This window comes from Mustela nivalis (assembly GCF_964662115.1).
Source record: "Mustela nivalis genome assembly, chromosome: 10".
NCBI lineage: Eukaryota > Metazoa > Chordata > Mammalia > Carnivora > Mustelidae > Mustela > Mustela nivalis.
Window position 1 is genome coordinate 26,192,197 of NC_139029.1, and position 15,384 is coordinate 26,207,580.

Sequence of the window (15,384 nt, forward strand, 5' to 3'; positions counted from 1 at the left end):
CTTTTTTTGTGTCTGGCTTTTACTCAACATCCTTATTATGAGATTCATCCATGTTTATTTGTGGTTTGTTACAGTTTTTCCATTAGATGAATATAACACAATTTATATTCTTCCATCAGTGGTCATAATTGTGTCGTTCCCAGCTTTTATTGTTACAAATAAAGCCTCAGTGAACATTCTTGTATGTATCCTTTGAACATATATACCCATTTCCATTGGTTGTATATCTAGCAGGAATTTTATTTATTTATTTATTTATTTATAGAGATTTTTTTTTCCTGTTTGTCAGAGAATAAGAGAGCATAGGTGGGGGAATAGCAGAAAGGGATAAGCAGGCTCCCAGCTGATTTTATTTATTTATTTATGAAGACTTTTTCTGTTCATCAGAGAGTAAGAGTGCATAGGTGGGGGAATAGCAGACAGGGATAAACAGGCTCCCAGCTGAGTAAGGAGCCTGAAGCGGGGCTTGATCCCAGGACCCTGAGATCATGACCCGAGCTGAAGGCAGAGGCTTAACTGAGTGAGCCACCTAGGTGGTCCTCTAGGAGGAATTTTATTTTTATTAATTAATTTTTATTTATTTATTTTTTTTTTTAAAAGAGATTTTATTTCTTTATTTGACAGAGAGTGATCATGAGGGAGAAGCAGGCTCCCCACTGAGCAGAGAGCCCAATGCAGGGCTCCATCCCAAGACCCTGAGATCATGACCCGAGCGGAAGGCAGAGGCTTAACCCACTGATCCACCCAGGCACTCCTAGGAGGAATTTTAAATGTATAGTTTACACTTCCACCATCAGTGTATGAGAATTCTAGATATTTCATATCCTTACCAAACTTGATATTATCTCTTCATTTTAGCTGTTTTTGTGGTATCTAGTGATACTATGTTGTGCTTTTATTTTTCTGATGATTGATAAAGTTGGGTATCTTTTTATATGTTTGCTGGCTGTTTCACTGGCCTCTTTTGTAAAGTTTTTACTCAAGTCTTTCCCTTTTCTTTTCCCTTAAGTACCTTTTTTTATTGATTGATTTATAGGTGACTGATTTTAATTGATTTATAAGTCTTTTGTTTAAAATATATGTGTCTTATATATATCTTTTCTGCTTTGTGGTTTGCCTTTTTATTTTCTTAATGGAGTCTTTGTTGAGCAGACATTTAAAATTTAAATGTAGGCCAATTTGTGTAACATTTTTTCTTTATGGCTAGTAATTTCTGTGTCCTGTTTAAGAAATCCCCAAATCGTAACATACTAGTCTATGTTTTTTTTTTTTAAATATGTGTTTTTTTATTTATGTTTTTAACCTTTCACATTTAGAATTAGTCTGTCTCCTTCAGAGACTCTTGCTTTCTCTGTTCCCTGGCAGCTCCTCTACTGGTGCAAAGCCTAGAAACAGCATGTATACCCAGGGTAAAAGCAGCTGCAGAAGATAGCTCACCTGGGTGAGATTCTTTACCTCTCTGGAAGTTTATGCCCCTTCAGTTCTTGTCTCAGCACCTTTCTCTTGCCTTCAGAGGATGGTTTCTGTTTTTGTCTGGCTTTTCGAAACATTATCTGCAGAAGCATTGGTTGGTTACTAACTACTCTATCTCTCTTGGTAGTGGAAATGATCCTTTTAGCTTTTTAAACATGTCCAGGTCTCATTGAAAACATACTAAATCCTTCACTGATCCCACATCTCCTCCTTGGCACTTTATATCACAAAATAGTTTGTGTCCCTGTGCGTTAGTTTTTTGCCTTGAAATCAATTCAAAGGACATTTATGGGGGCTCTTGGTTGGTTCAGACTGTTAAGTTGTCCAACTCTTGATCTCAGCTTAGGTCTTGATCTTACAATTGTGCATTTAAGCCCCGCATTGGACTTTATGCTGGGCGTAACAAACAAACAGAAAAACAAAGGATATTTCTGCTCTTTATTTTACTAGATCTCTTAGTGTTTGATTTTGTTGAATACTTGGTCCTTCTTGAAACTCTCTCTTCCCTTGGTGTTCATGATACAATACTGTCTTCCTCCTAGTTCTCTGGGTATTTCTCCTTTGCAGACCCATCTTCTTAACAGTTTGGCAAATATTAGAAGTTCCTCAAGATTCAGATCTAAGCTCTGTTCCTTTTACCTTTTCTCTTCCTTGATGATCTCATCAAGATCATGCTTTTAATTACTACCTGTATAAAATATCTAACAAATTTGTATCTTTTTTCAAGATGCTTTTGAGCTCCCAACTATTATTCTCATTGCCTAATTGATATCCTCACTGGGATGATCAAAAAGCACTTCAAAGTGTTTCAAAAACAGCTTATGACCTGTTTTATTACAAAAACTAGAAGCTTGACGTTATCCATAAAAATTATTTTCCCTTACATATAATATCTCTGAGTCCCTTAAATATTTATTGAATCTGTTTGTTTCTTTCCATCTAAGTGACTGTTTTCTTAGTACAAGCTGTTTTTAATTCTTGCTAGATCAGTCTGATGACCACATTCTTTTCTCTCATACCATGGTTCCTTTGCTCTCCTTTTAGTTACTTTGGCTTTTTAGTTTCTCAAACATTTCTTCTATCAGAGTGCATTTTTGCATGCTGTTTCTTTTGTCTGGAATGCTTTCCCCCAACTCTGCCTCTCTTCTAAGAGTGCTTTTCTCCCTCTGGTAGAAAAGTGCTTTTCTACCTTTGGGTTTCGTCTCTATCATTATTTAATCCTTTCCTGGCTGTTATTACCCCCTATTATATGCTCTCATATTTTCATGAAGTTTTCTGTTACAGCATTTATCATTGTTGTACTTTTCATGACTTTTAAAACTAATCACTAGACAGTAACCACTATGATTAGGGACCCTGTGTTTCTGGTTACCATTGTGTTCTTACCACCTCCTATCCTGCCTGACATCTAATCACCATTCAGTAAATATTTGTTGAATGCACTAATTACTTCTCTCCCTACTTATAGCTGAAGTGAAACGTGTTGGAGATACACTCTTGGGAATGGCTACACAGTGTGTGCAAGTGAAGAATGTGGTCAAGACCTCGCCTCAGACTCTGTCCAATCTCTGCCTGAAGATCAATGTCAAACTTGGTGGCATTAACAACATCCTAGTCCCACACCAGCGGTATGAACTGTGTTGCCCACTTGCCCTGTCAAGCAAGGTACCATGTTGGGGATTGACAAAAATATAGGACTCTGGCCAGGCAGAGTAAATCAGACACAAGAGAAAGATGACCAAAATGGGTGCTAGATGGTGCCAGGAAGAGATGACCGAACTCCTCCTCATTTGTTTTCTCTTCTTTGTTTAGCTCTGCCGTGTTTCAACAGCCAGTGATATTCCTTGGAGCAGATGTTACACACCCCCCAGCAGGGGATGGGAAAAAACCTTCTATCACAGCAGTGAGTGATACTCTCCAGCTTCTTCTTAAGGTTCTCATTTTAGCTCTGAGTGCTGAAGACTACATATAATCTCCTTTTCTCAGCTCTGATGCTTGACCCTTCTTAATAACTTCTTTTTCAGCTGGTCATCCCCATTATCCACTCCCTTGGTATCTTCATAAAACTAACTCTATATGGTATCTGTTTTTCAGAGAGAGCAGTGAGAGTGTAGGCGGTGGCCAGAGACTTTGGCCAGTCTCCATCACTCTTGCTCTGTGTTCAGATTTCTCTCTCTCTGTGCCTACTTCTGGGTATGGGAAAGACCATGTCTCTTCTCTGAAATTCTTATGAAAGTGGTTACTTAGTTGCTGGAACTGTCGTTTCTTCTTCCCCATTTCTACCCCTGGTCCATCTAGTAGATTAGATGTCTTTCCAGTCCCTCTCCTGACTTCTGTGCTCCCCATCCCTAGAGGCTTCTGAATTGCTAGTGGGATTAAGCCTTCCTTCCCACTTCTCTTCTCAACCCTCACATTTCTCTAGGCAGACTGGGCTAAGCACAGTAAATGCAGGGAAATCCTGTACTATGCTTAACCTTGTTCTCCTTGTGGCCATCTGTCCTAGCCTAGGCTCTGGCCACTGTCCCCTTTGAAAATTATGTTACTCCTACCTCTTGCAGGTACACTCTTCACTTTGGTTCCTGGGTAGATTAGTACTTGAATTGAGAAAAGGACAAACTTCTGGCTCTTTGAGCTAGTAGTGCCAAACCTTCACATGCCCTCCTGCAAGGGGTAAGAAAATTGAACTTACTAGGTACTTACAGTGGGCTAGGTCCTATGTAAGGTTTTATACATGTACCATAATAGCACTGCCGGCAGGTGGCTTTCTTACCTATTGAGAGAAGGAAAATGATCAGGTGGATTAAATAACTTCTGCATGCATGATAGAGAGTGAAACCAGGACTTACTGAATCCAAAACCCTGCTAATTCGATTACGTAGTTCTCTTGCTAAGAAGCTTCCCCAAATCTACATCCTAAAAGTGTTGGAAGGATGGAGATTTTGGAGCCTGATCCTGCCTCTTTTTGATTGTTAGGTAGTAGGCAGTATGGATGCCCACCCCAGCCGTTACTGTGCTACTGTGCGGGTGCAGCGACCCCGGCAGGAGATCATTGAAGACTTATCCTACATGGTGCGTGAGCTGCTCATCCAGTTCTACAAGTCTACCCGCTTCAAGCCTACCCGCATCATCTTCTACCGAGATGGGGTTCCTGAAGGCCAGCTCCCCCAGGTAGGGACCAAAATAGGTGGAGAAAAACTTCACACTGGGGCCAGAGGGCCTAATGGGTGCAAAGTGTACTGCTCTTTTTCTTTAAAAGCTGTTGGCATTGGGAGGTGGTACTTCTTTGAGAGCTTTGCTAAAAATGCCAGTAGGCTTAGGAGCAGAGATTATAACTGAGAGGTGGTGTGCATAAGCATCCAAAGACCTGTCTTGTAACAGAAGAGCCTCAGTGCATATTTACTCATTGATTCATGTTGAACACTGATTCTTTAAACTAGTAGTTCTCAAAACTTTAACATGCATCAAGGTCACCTGAAGGGCTTGTTACAACAGTTTGTAGGGCTTCAAGACTTTCTGATTCATCGTGGTTCTTTTTTTGTTGATGTTTTGTAAGGTTTTATTTATTTATTTTATTTTATTTTATTTTTAAAGATTTTATTTATTTATTTGACAGACAGAGATCACAAGTAGGCAGAGAGGCAGGCAGAGAGAGAGAGAGCGAGAGAGGGAAGCAGGCTTCCTGCGGAGCAGAGAGCCCGATGCGGGGCTCGATCCCAGGACCCTGACATCATGACCCGAGCCGAAGGCAGCAGCCCAAACCACTGAGCTACCCAGGAACCCCTTATTTATTTATTTGAGAGAGAGACACACAGAGAACATGAGTAGGGGGAGGGACAAATGGAGAGGGAGAAACAGTCTCCCCACCAAGCAGGGAGCCTGACTTGGGGCTCTATCCCAGGACCCTGGGATCATGACCTGAGCCAAAGGCAGATGCTTAACTGACTGAGCCACCCAGGTGCCCTTGGAGTTTGTAGTTGAGAAGTTCCTAGGTAGGTGATGGTCTGGAGGCTACACTTTGAGAACTGCTATTGACTTGCCTTCAGAATGTTCCTACTTTTCTTTGTCCCTGCCAAGCCTTCATATTCTGTTGTTAATAGTATATAATGAATTGGTCTCCTTGACTGACATTTAATATTAATATAACTGTCATTTATTGGGTACCTCTTATGTACAGTGAATTGTAGTAAGCACTTTATGTGTGTTCTTTTTTTTGAAAGATTTTATTTATTTATTTGACAGGCAGAGATCACAAGTAGGCAGAGAGGCAGGCAGGGAGAGAGGAGGAAGCAGGTTCCCCGCTGAGCAGAGAGCCCGATGTGGGGCTGGATCCCAGGACCTTGAGATCACGACCTGAGCCGAAGGCAGAGGATTTAACCACTGAGCCACCCAGGCGCCCCCATGTGTGTTCTATTTAATGCTTAGAATAACCCTATGAAATAATAATTATTATTGCATTTGTCAGAGAGGAGGCTTGGAAATGTTAAATGATTTCTTTAGTGTCAACCAAGTTAAACACTCAGGGAACTGGGATTCAGACAGATTGGCCTGATTCAAGTTTATGCTCTTAACCATTATGCTCAGTTTTCTCCAAGTCATCCAGTGTTCCCTAAACAGCAGATGAATTTATCCTATCACTTCTCTGTTCAGGAATGTCTAGTGGCTTCACATAGTCTTGGGTTAAAATTCAAACTACTTAGCAAAGCAATGAGCCATTATTAACCCCTAGTAGGTTTTCTATGCTTTCACTTAATCTGTTATATTTTTCACAACAGTTTTATGAGGCTGGTCTTATTAGTAACTTTAGTAGATTTGGAGAAAATGAGACTTGGAAGGGCTAAGTAACTTGCTTACAGGAATACAACTAGATAAAGCTTGGGTTTATATCCAGTTCTAATTGATTTCCATTCTATATATTTTTACCATACCGTTTTGACTCCCTATATCTGACTTCTAAGACAACAAGGCAACCATTATATATGATTATTTACTTGTGGGTTCTTCTTTAGCTAGTCCATATTCTTATAATCCTGCTTCTTTGTAGGACTGAATTCATCTACTCTGTCTGTACCAGTTCCTGAACTATGTGTCTGCTCTTCTCTGGTGGTCTCAACACTGTCTGTTGTTGAAGCTCACAGGGGAATTCCTGTATCCTCCTGATCCTGAAATTGACCTTACTTTGGGCATTGTGGTTTTAGTGATATCTTTGTGCTTTGTTTCTGTGTGTTGATATTAGGTCTCTTTATACATAGGAACCAGGTGAGTGCTCTCTGCTGATGCCAAGCCTCCTGGCCAATTTTTTATAGCAACATATCATGTGAACTGAGTATAAAGCTGATTTTGACAGAAAGGCTGTGTCATCTCTCTAATGGTTGCATGTCTGTTTATAAAGGGAGACTGAGCAAAAATCCATATTACAAATGGCAACTCTTTAGTTCACAAAGATGTGACTCAAGAGGAGTTATGTCTCTTTGTCTCCCTCCATATCCTGTGCTTAGATCCTCCACTATGAGCTGCTGGCCATTCGTGATGCCTGCATCAAACTGGAAAAGGACTACCAGCCTGGAATCACTTATATTGTGGTGCAGAAACGCCATCATACCCGCCTTTTTTGTGCTGACAAGAATGAGCGAGTGAGTGAGAGATCAAGGAAACCACCCATATCCTCTTCCTGTCTCCCTTCTCTTAATATGGAAGAAGCCCTTGAGATAAATCGGGATTTAGTCTTTGGTTTGTCTATCCTCCATAACCCCTTCCGCTAGCTCTTGTCCTTCCTCTGCCACCTCTTTCCCTTTTTTCCTTTCTCCCCGCCTGTCCTTATACTTCCTCTCCCTCCTTTTAGCTCCCTGGCCTATAGACCATATATATGGATCAGTTCCCAGAAAAGAGAAGGGAACTACTATTTATTGAACTTCTCTTATATGTCAGACACTGTGCAAGGTGTCTTCCTCACAGCAGCCCTGTGAGGTAGGTACTATTATTACCTCCAGTTTAACCTCAGGAAGCTTAAATGACTTACTAAGGTCATACAGCTAATGAATGGTGAAATCAGCACTTACTGAGAACAGGAACTTCTGCTTTACTTTTGAGATTCTGGTGGGATCAGTAGAATTGAGTTGGGGCCCTACTTAGGGTGAGGCAGATCTTGGGATCTTGTTTGTCTTTGTCTCTATACAGATTGGGAAGAGTGGTAACATCCCAGCTGGGACAACTGTGGACACCAACATCACCCACCCATTTGAGTTCGACTTCTATCTCTGCAGCCATGCAGGCATCCAGGTAGCTGGGCTATCCAGGGGATTCCAGTGGGTCAAAGATGAGTTGATTATTCCCATTGCCTCTAAAATACAACAGCCATCACAGAGGGCATTCAGAACAGGATTATTCTCTTAATAATCCCTGAGCGTACTGAACAGAAGTACATTTTGAACATCTTAGGGGTGCCCATAACAAGAGTGTTTTATGACATACTTGGCTTTGTGTCTGCCTTTTTGTGGGTGGGTTTCCAACCACACTCTTTCTTTCTTTCTTTCTATCTTTTTTTTAAGATTTTATTTATTTGAGAGAGAGTGAGAGGGCACAAGCAGGGGGAACAGCAGAGGGAGATGGAGAAGCAGGGAACCTGATGCAGGACTCAGTCCTAGGCCCTAGGGATCATGACCTGAGCTGAAGGCAGACATTTAACTGAACTACCCAGGTGCCCCCAACCACACTCTTAACAGAACAGTGATCCTGTTTCTTAGCACTGGCCATCTCTTCTGCCCAATCTGGGGCCCCCTCACCTTCCTATCTTCCCAGGGCACCAGCCGACCATCCCATTACTATGTCCTTTGGGATGACAACCGTTTCACAGCGGATGAGCTCCAGATCCTGACGTACCAGCTGTGCCACACTTATGTACGATGCACACGCTCCGTCTCTATCCCAGCACCTGCCTACTATGCCCGCCTGGTGGCTTTCCGGGCACGATACCACCTAGTGGACAAGGAGCATGACAGGTGAGGCCTGGAATCAAGCTGGCTTCCCTTTTGCTTCCAGCTCTGGTACCACATCTCAACTTTCCTTGGGCAGAAGGAAATGAATATTGTACAATATGATACCCTTGGGCTCATCTGCCAAAATCTGGGTTGGGACTTTCTCTTAAGTTGGTAGGGGAATTGGTACTCTGGATGGGGGAATGGATTAGCAGCAGCTCAGTGCACCAGGAAGGACTTCTTTCATTTTTGCTTTTCAGTGGAGAGGGGAGCCACATATCGGGGCAGAGCAATGGGCGGGACCCCCAGGCCCTGGCCAAAGCCGTGCAGGTTCATCAGGATACTCTGCGCACCATGTACTTCGCTTGAAGGCAGAACGCTGTTACCTCACTGGATAGAAGAAAGCTTTCCAAGCCCCAAGAGCTGTGCCGCCCAAATCCAGAGGAAGCAAGGAGGAGGAGGGAGGGTAGGGAGGATTCAGAAGGCCTTGTTTCCTTCTACAAGGGGGCAAAAGGGTGGGGAACAGGGCCAGTAAGCCAGACCACCAGCCGGAAATCTCTGATGTCCACCTCATGACCCCCACCCCTCACCCCATCTTGTCACATCTGGCCCTGACCCCACTGGACCAAGAGGGGCAGCACTGGTGCCCACCATACACACAGGTGTCTCATGTGACTCGCAGTGCTAAAGACTCATGCCTGACAACTTGGTAAGGTCGGCTCTGCAGCCTCGCGGACAAAAGCTGGTAGGTTTGGGTTTGATACTTTAGATGGGAGTGTGAGGGGCTTGAGAAAGTGGGTGGGAGGAGGGAAGGATTTTTTAGGAGCCTTAATCAGAAAAGGTCTAGATTTGTTTATGAGGAAAAACGAAACCAGACCCAGATCAATATTTTAGAATACTAGATGTTTTAATGGGTTGAAAATCCAGTTTGTAGGAAGATTTTTAATGCTAATGATTTTGGTTTCTCCTCCCCCAGCTGCCACCTCCCCTTTCCCTTATTCCTTTCTCTCCACCTTTTCTACCCCACCTTACACCTCCTCCCTGACAGACATCCAGCCCCTAGTAAGACTTAAGGCACTATGGCACTTAGCTCTGAAGTGACACGACCCTGTCTTCCTTCCGCCTACTGGTGGGTAACCAGTGCCTTCCCTGTAATGGTAATGCTGCAGAACTGCAACCTTTTGTACCTTTCTTTAGGGGGTGGGGTGGGGGTGGGAGAGGAGGTAGGTGGGGAAGAAATACCCCTAACCCAACAAGCCTCCAGCCAGAGCGCCAGCTATTTTGCATTCAAAGGAATTGACTTCCGTATTCATTGAGCTTTTAAAAAGATCACAACCTCAAGATGGTTAAAGTCCATTGACATTTGCACTTTCAGACACGACAAGTCTTGGAGCTGCTGAGATGACTGGCCCCTGGCCTTTCCACTTAACATTTCCTTTTCTCCCTGTCTCCCAGCCTCCCCACCTTCCTGGGTCTGGAGTTACTTTCATAGCATTTCTCATTCTTGGCTTCTTTTTTCCCCTGATGGTCAAGTCATTTATGTTTCAATATTTCTTAACTGGGGTGTCTTATAACAAATGATCTTTAGTTCTAAAATAAGAAAAAAGAGCAAAAACTAAATGTTATTTTTATACCATAACTTGAGTCTATTGCCAAAATCTGGAAATCCCTCCCATGCCCAGTAAGTTTACATCCCAGAAACATTGAGCCATGTACTTGACTTATTCTTTGGCCTGGCTAGGTAGAGGGTGGTTATCTCCCCATGGAGGAGCTCAGGCTCCAGCCTTCCCCTGTGCAGATAATATCTTTTTCTTGCTATATGCTCCCTCCTCTGCACTGCCCTGCACTCTTTCCTGCAAGTGCATCTTCCCTTTCTCTGGACTGTCCTCTGACACTTTGGCTCATCCCAGATTCCAGTGTGTCCTGTGGACAGGCTGGGGGATTTTGCTGCTTCCTATTGCTTCTGTTTACACAAATGAATTTTTCCCAGTTTCCCACTAGGGCATGTGAGTGGGTGGCATGGGCGTTTGTTTTGTTTTGTTTTTTGTCTCCCTGGATAAAGATGGGGTTTGGCTGTCTTGCAGAACTGGAAAAGTAGGGGGTTTCTAGCTTGGTGCCTGCTGGCTTTGAGGCAAGGCCCCCTCTTTCCTTAACTGTTCATTTTTGTCCTATCCCACTGCTTGGGATGAGGAGTTGCAGCTTCAGTGTGGAAGTTCCTCTTTTTGAGGAGCCTGGGCTTGGGTTTGCCCCAGTCTGGTGATGAAGCCATGACACTTTAGACCTAGCTCAGGCTTGGAGGCCGGCCTGAATCCTGGCCTGTGTGCTTAGAGCTACTATTTCCCCTTCCCAGCAGCCCTTGTACAGACCCAGATTTGCTATGCAAAACAGTCTATCCCAGATTCTGTTCTGGTTGGCTACTTTGTTCAGCGACTTCACAAAACGTAGCACAAACATTGATTATGGAGAAGGCATCAGGACTGTTGAGTAACTCCTCTTCTACTTCTTTCCTACTGGCTACAGCATGGGATGCCCCATGGGCACAGCCCAGCTGAAGAACAGAATGGAGGGCTCTGGGAGGAGGCAGCTCACTGGAGAGCCTACATTCCTTACACAAGTGCCTAAAGAGAGTGATGCCAACACTCCATCTGCCCTGTCCATCGCCTTCATATACTGTCTACTTCATGTTCAGTCACCCTTTGGGGAAGGGAGCTCTCTTGGGACAATGGGCTCTGCATGTTCTCTTCTTGGGTGCATTTAGGGGCTGGGATCAGGGCACTGTTCCTGGAGGGTCCAGTCATTCACCAGCATTTGCAAATATCCATAGGGAGCTGGTGGTAGCCACCTACTCTCAGCAACAAGTTTATGTTCTCTCCTTTTTCTCTCTTTGCCTCACTCTCTCCATTTGGGTTTTGAGCTGGGGCCTGAGATGCATTTTTTAGCCCTTTGGCATTGCACATGCCATTCAAGAAATACAAAGCAAGAGAAGCGGTTTGGGTAATGGCGAGAAAATGACTTCTTGCTCTGATTTTTTTTTTAAATCTTTGTGACTTGAAAAATACCCCTGACCTTGAGGATTATTCTTGTTTGAAAGATGGTGCATGCAGATTGAGAAGTGGTATTAGCAGCAAGCTTTGGCTTTGGTTTAAGTGGTGCTTCTTACTTGTGCTCTGAGGAAGTGTTGGGGGGACCCCAGCCTCATCCTCCTAAACAGGTCTCTTGCTCCCTTTGTTCTACTCTCTTGCCTCTCTTTTCTACTTCCCTTTTCCCTGGCTCCTTTTCCTTTTTTTTTTTTTTTTTTAAATTCACTAAGCTTGTTTGCTGGCCTGCCTACCTATGTGATGATGAATTCTCTGCATGGCTATGATAATCCCACTGTTAGCTAGCAAGGTCAGGTTTAGCTCTTTCGCTGCAGAAGACAAAGAATCTGTTCCCCAAGCCTTGGTAATGTTCTCTCTGGGCTTGATTGCCATCAACATTACACAAGGGCAGCGCAGCAGATCTGCCTACCTGGCATGAAATCAGGAGGTCTTCTGACAACTTCCACATCTGTCCATTCCTTGGAGCTGTTTTTTCTCATTGCTTTTTCTAGATCTGGTTCCATTTCTCCACCTCGGGCCTCCCTTTTCTGAGGCTGTCATAGGGTTGAGCTACTTGGTTTCCAGGATTGGAGGGTTAGGGGGATGGACATAGGGGAAGAAGAGAGTGATGGGTAGAGAATGGAGAGAATTTGGATAAAAGATGGGAAAGAGCACTGTTCATTGATCATTTTTCCAGTCCAGTCTGATCCATTGGGGGTTGAGGTGCTACTGTTGAACTCGGGTTAGGCCTGGGGCTATTGTTGATGGGAACTTAGGTTTAGAATAATGTTGACAATGAAGATACCTAAAAGCATGAAACCTCCCTAAAAAGCTCCTGGTTCCCAGCTACTAGATAGCTCCACTGTGGCCTCCTCTTTGCCTAAGCAACAATATTCTTGGATGGGTTTTTTTTTGTTTGTTTTGTTTTGGAGGGGGTGTGTGTCCAGAATGCTGTAAATGAGGCTAGCACTCAGGATGGGCAGCCACGGGGACATTTTGAATTCTTAGCTGGCCCATCAGATATCTATCTGCAAGGCTGGTGGGGCTGTATTTTAGACCTGGCATCATGTGTAACGAAGAATGGAAGTTCCTTCCCCTTCAGGGTGGAAAGTCATCTCAAACTAGCCAAAATGCAGTTTTGGAAACTACATTGGGGGAAGTTACTTTTAATATTTACTGGGGCTAGGCCAATCCAAGATGGTAGCTGGGATGGCTTCCTTCTTAAAGTCTGATCATGGCAGGGATATGCAGGGCACTCTTTCCTATTTAGCCTTCTAAGCAGATTGGGGAGATGGGATTCTCTGGTTTTCTCTTCCCCCCCTTTTATTAGGACTTGCCTTCTCCCTAGGCAGGGAGAGAGGCTAGGTTGGTGCTCTCCCCTTAACTCCATTCCTACTGACTTAGAACCTCTGGCTGCTGTTTGGGAGCCTAAGAATGGGAGTGGAGGGAATGGGCTCAAAACAGAATAAGGTGGGGAAGGCAGATTTCCTTCTTTAGAAAGGAAAATAGAATACCCTCCAAGGATTGTGCAAGTAAAGACAATGTGTCAAATGCACTGAGTCCCCTGGTGTAGTAGCAATAAGGAAAAATGAAATGACTTTCCTGTGCACACAGTCCAACCTGATTGGTGTGTGATGTTGCACTTAGCAGCCATCTGGTGGGCATGTGTGACTACTCTGGGTTTCACTTTAGTTTCTAAACTTTTAATCCCTCTCAAGTCCAGCATGGATGGGGAAATGTCCCTGAAGCCCCACAGCTGTGTACTTGTTTGCATTTGTTTCCCTTTGAGACTTGTGTTTGTGTCCTGCTTTGAGCTGTACCTTGTCCAGTCCATTGTAAAATTATCCCAGCAGCTGTAATGTACAGTTCCTTCTAAAGCAAGCAACAGCAGCAGCACAATTCTGTGTTTTATAAAGACAACAGTGGCTTCTGTTTCTAAAGTGCGGTCTCTCTCTCTCTCTCTCTTTTCCCTCCCATTAGCAAAGAAAACTGTTGGGATTAATTATGTCTCCGACAGATTTTAGAGTATTAGATGGTTATAACAGCAGAACCATCGCTTCTATAGGAAAGTGGATTAAAAACAGCAGAGTGTTGAAACTACAGATTATATGTAACCATACTTCACAAGGCCTCCACTTACTCTTCATTCAACAAACCGTGCAAAGTACTGTGTCCAGTAATATTGTCGGGGGAGAAAGGAAGCACAGTTCAGAAAGGAAGAAGACCATGTCTCTTTCCTTAAGGAGCTTAAAGTTTGGTTGGGGGGATATGAGGGGCAAATTGGTTCCCTAGCCCAATGATGAGGGACAGAAACAAGGCGGTAAAGCTATAGTAGTGAAGATAGGAAAGGGAAGATTTTTGAGATACCTCAGAAGATAGAATTAATAGTACTCAATAGATGATGGAAGGGAAAGAGAGTAGAGGCTAATAATGCTCAGGTTTCTGCTTGAGCAATGAGTATATTGGGACATTCTTCTATCCAAGACTGGGAGAGAAAGGAGACTATAGAAGAGAGCTGGTAAATTTTGTGAAGACAGGCTTGTTTAGACTGAGTTTGGAGGTTCCCATGATGCAACAAGTTTAAGGTTTCCATTAAACACTTACATTTTGGTGCTCAGGGAAGACTACAAAACTGCAATTGTACATAATGGCATTCATACTCCTATAGATGGTAGGTAAAGCCATAGGAATGAACAAGATGTCTTAGAAAAAGAGTAGAGCAAGACAACATAGTGTGCGACTCCAGGAAACACAGTTTAAAGGATGAGAGGAAGCTGAACCTAAGAAGACTGTTAAGTCACTAGTAGATAACTTGTATATTTTTTACTTAATAAAGTGGGAGAAAAGTCAGGAGAATGGAATAGGATCCAAGAAGGGCATAATTTTAACAACATGAACTGCTGTCTTGAGGAGGAGGTAATTTTTTCTACTCAGTTTACCATCCTCCACCCCAGTTTCTTTGGCATCTTACAACTATATGGTCATTCTCCAGTATTTCTTGAAAATGAGTTTTGAAAAAAACCCAATTTAAATAAGGCTAAGACTAGGATTTCCAAGTTGTTCACCATAACCTCCACCTCCAGCTTCCTCCTGTCCTCAGGAGATACTTGTAAGAATAAAATAAACAAACCTAATATTGTTCCTAACCAGTGTCCTAGATGTTGTTCCAGTGCACTCACTAGAACTTAGCAGCTGACTTTATTTTCATGACTTGTTTTACCCAGAGCCTATGAATTCCTAGGAACAAAAACTACATTCTGTTCATTTCTTGTCATCTCAGGGCTGTAGCATATATTAAGGGGTCAATATTTGTGAATAGAATTGAAATGATCTAGTAATTGTGGTTCATGAATACAGAGGGGGAGTCAAGAAGTGATATTGAGTGCACAAGATGGACTCAGCATTCCTGACTCTTCAGGTAAGTAGAAACTCAAGATTACCATCCTCTTTTCTTACTTTCACCCCGACTTGGAGGTTCTATGGTTTTGTACCTTAAGCTGATGGTACAGTTGTCAAGCATGCAGCTTCCAGCATTCCTGGTATTGCTAGAGCCCTGTTATTTCTGTGTACTGCGGGAAGATGGATCAGAGATGGATTCTGGCACAGGGCCCACTGGGAAATTTTCAGTGACAGCTAGTGTGTACATCAATGGGCCTAGCGTTCCTCTGGAGGCCCAGTGTTGTGACTTTCAAATTCCAAAGCTAACCTGTGTCTACCACCTGTCAGATTTCCTTGGAAGCAATCTAGCCATATTGAACTCCTTTTCAACAGCAAGAATTGATTAGGTTGATCCAACTTGAGCAAATTGGAACATGTAAGAGATTTTCCCAGTTGAAATAAAACTTAATCTATAACCCTTAGTG

The 15,384-nt window shown here is 43.2% G+C and overlaps 1 protein-coding gene across 4 annotated transcripts in view; it reads left to right on the plus strand.

The window, feature by feature from the left end:
* LOC309842554 (protein argonaute-1) overlaps window positions 1–14,667 on the plus strand; it is a 38,163-nt gene extending 23,496 nt beyond the window's left edge. For all 4 annotated transcript variants that reach the window (XM_082686872.1, XM_082686871.1, XM_082686873.1 and 1 more), the window contains exons 13-19: window positions 2,942–3,101; window positions 3,286–3,376; window positions 4,447–4,641; window positions 6,969–7,103; window positions 7,648–7,749; window positions 8,269–8,468; window positions 8,705–14,667. In XM_082686872.1, the coding sequence (XP_082542998.1) occupies window positions 2,942–3,101; window positions 3,286–3,376; window positions 4,447–4,641; window positions 6,969–7,103; window positions 7,648–7,749; window positions 8,269–8,468; window positions 8,705–8,813 (992 nt within the window). In that variant the 3' untranslated portion in view covers window positions 8,814–14,667. The remainder of the gene's footprint in view (window positions 1–2,941; window positions 3,102–3,285; window positions 3,377–4,446; window positions 4,642–6,968; window positions 7,104–7,647; window positions 7,750–8,268; window positions 8,469–8,704) is intronic.
* The last annotated feature ends 717 nt before the right edge of the window (window positions 14,668–15,384 follow it).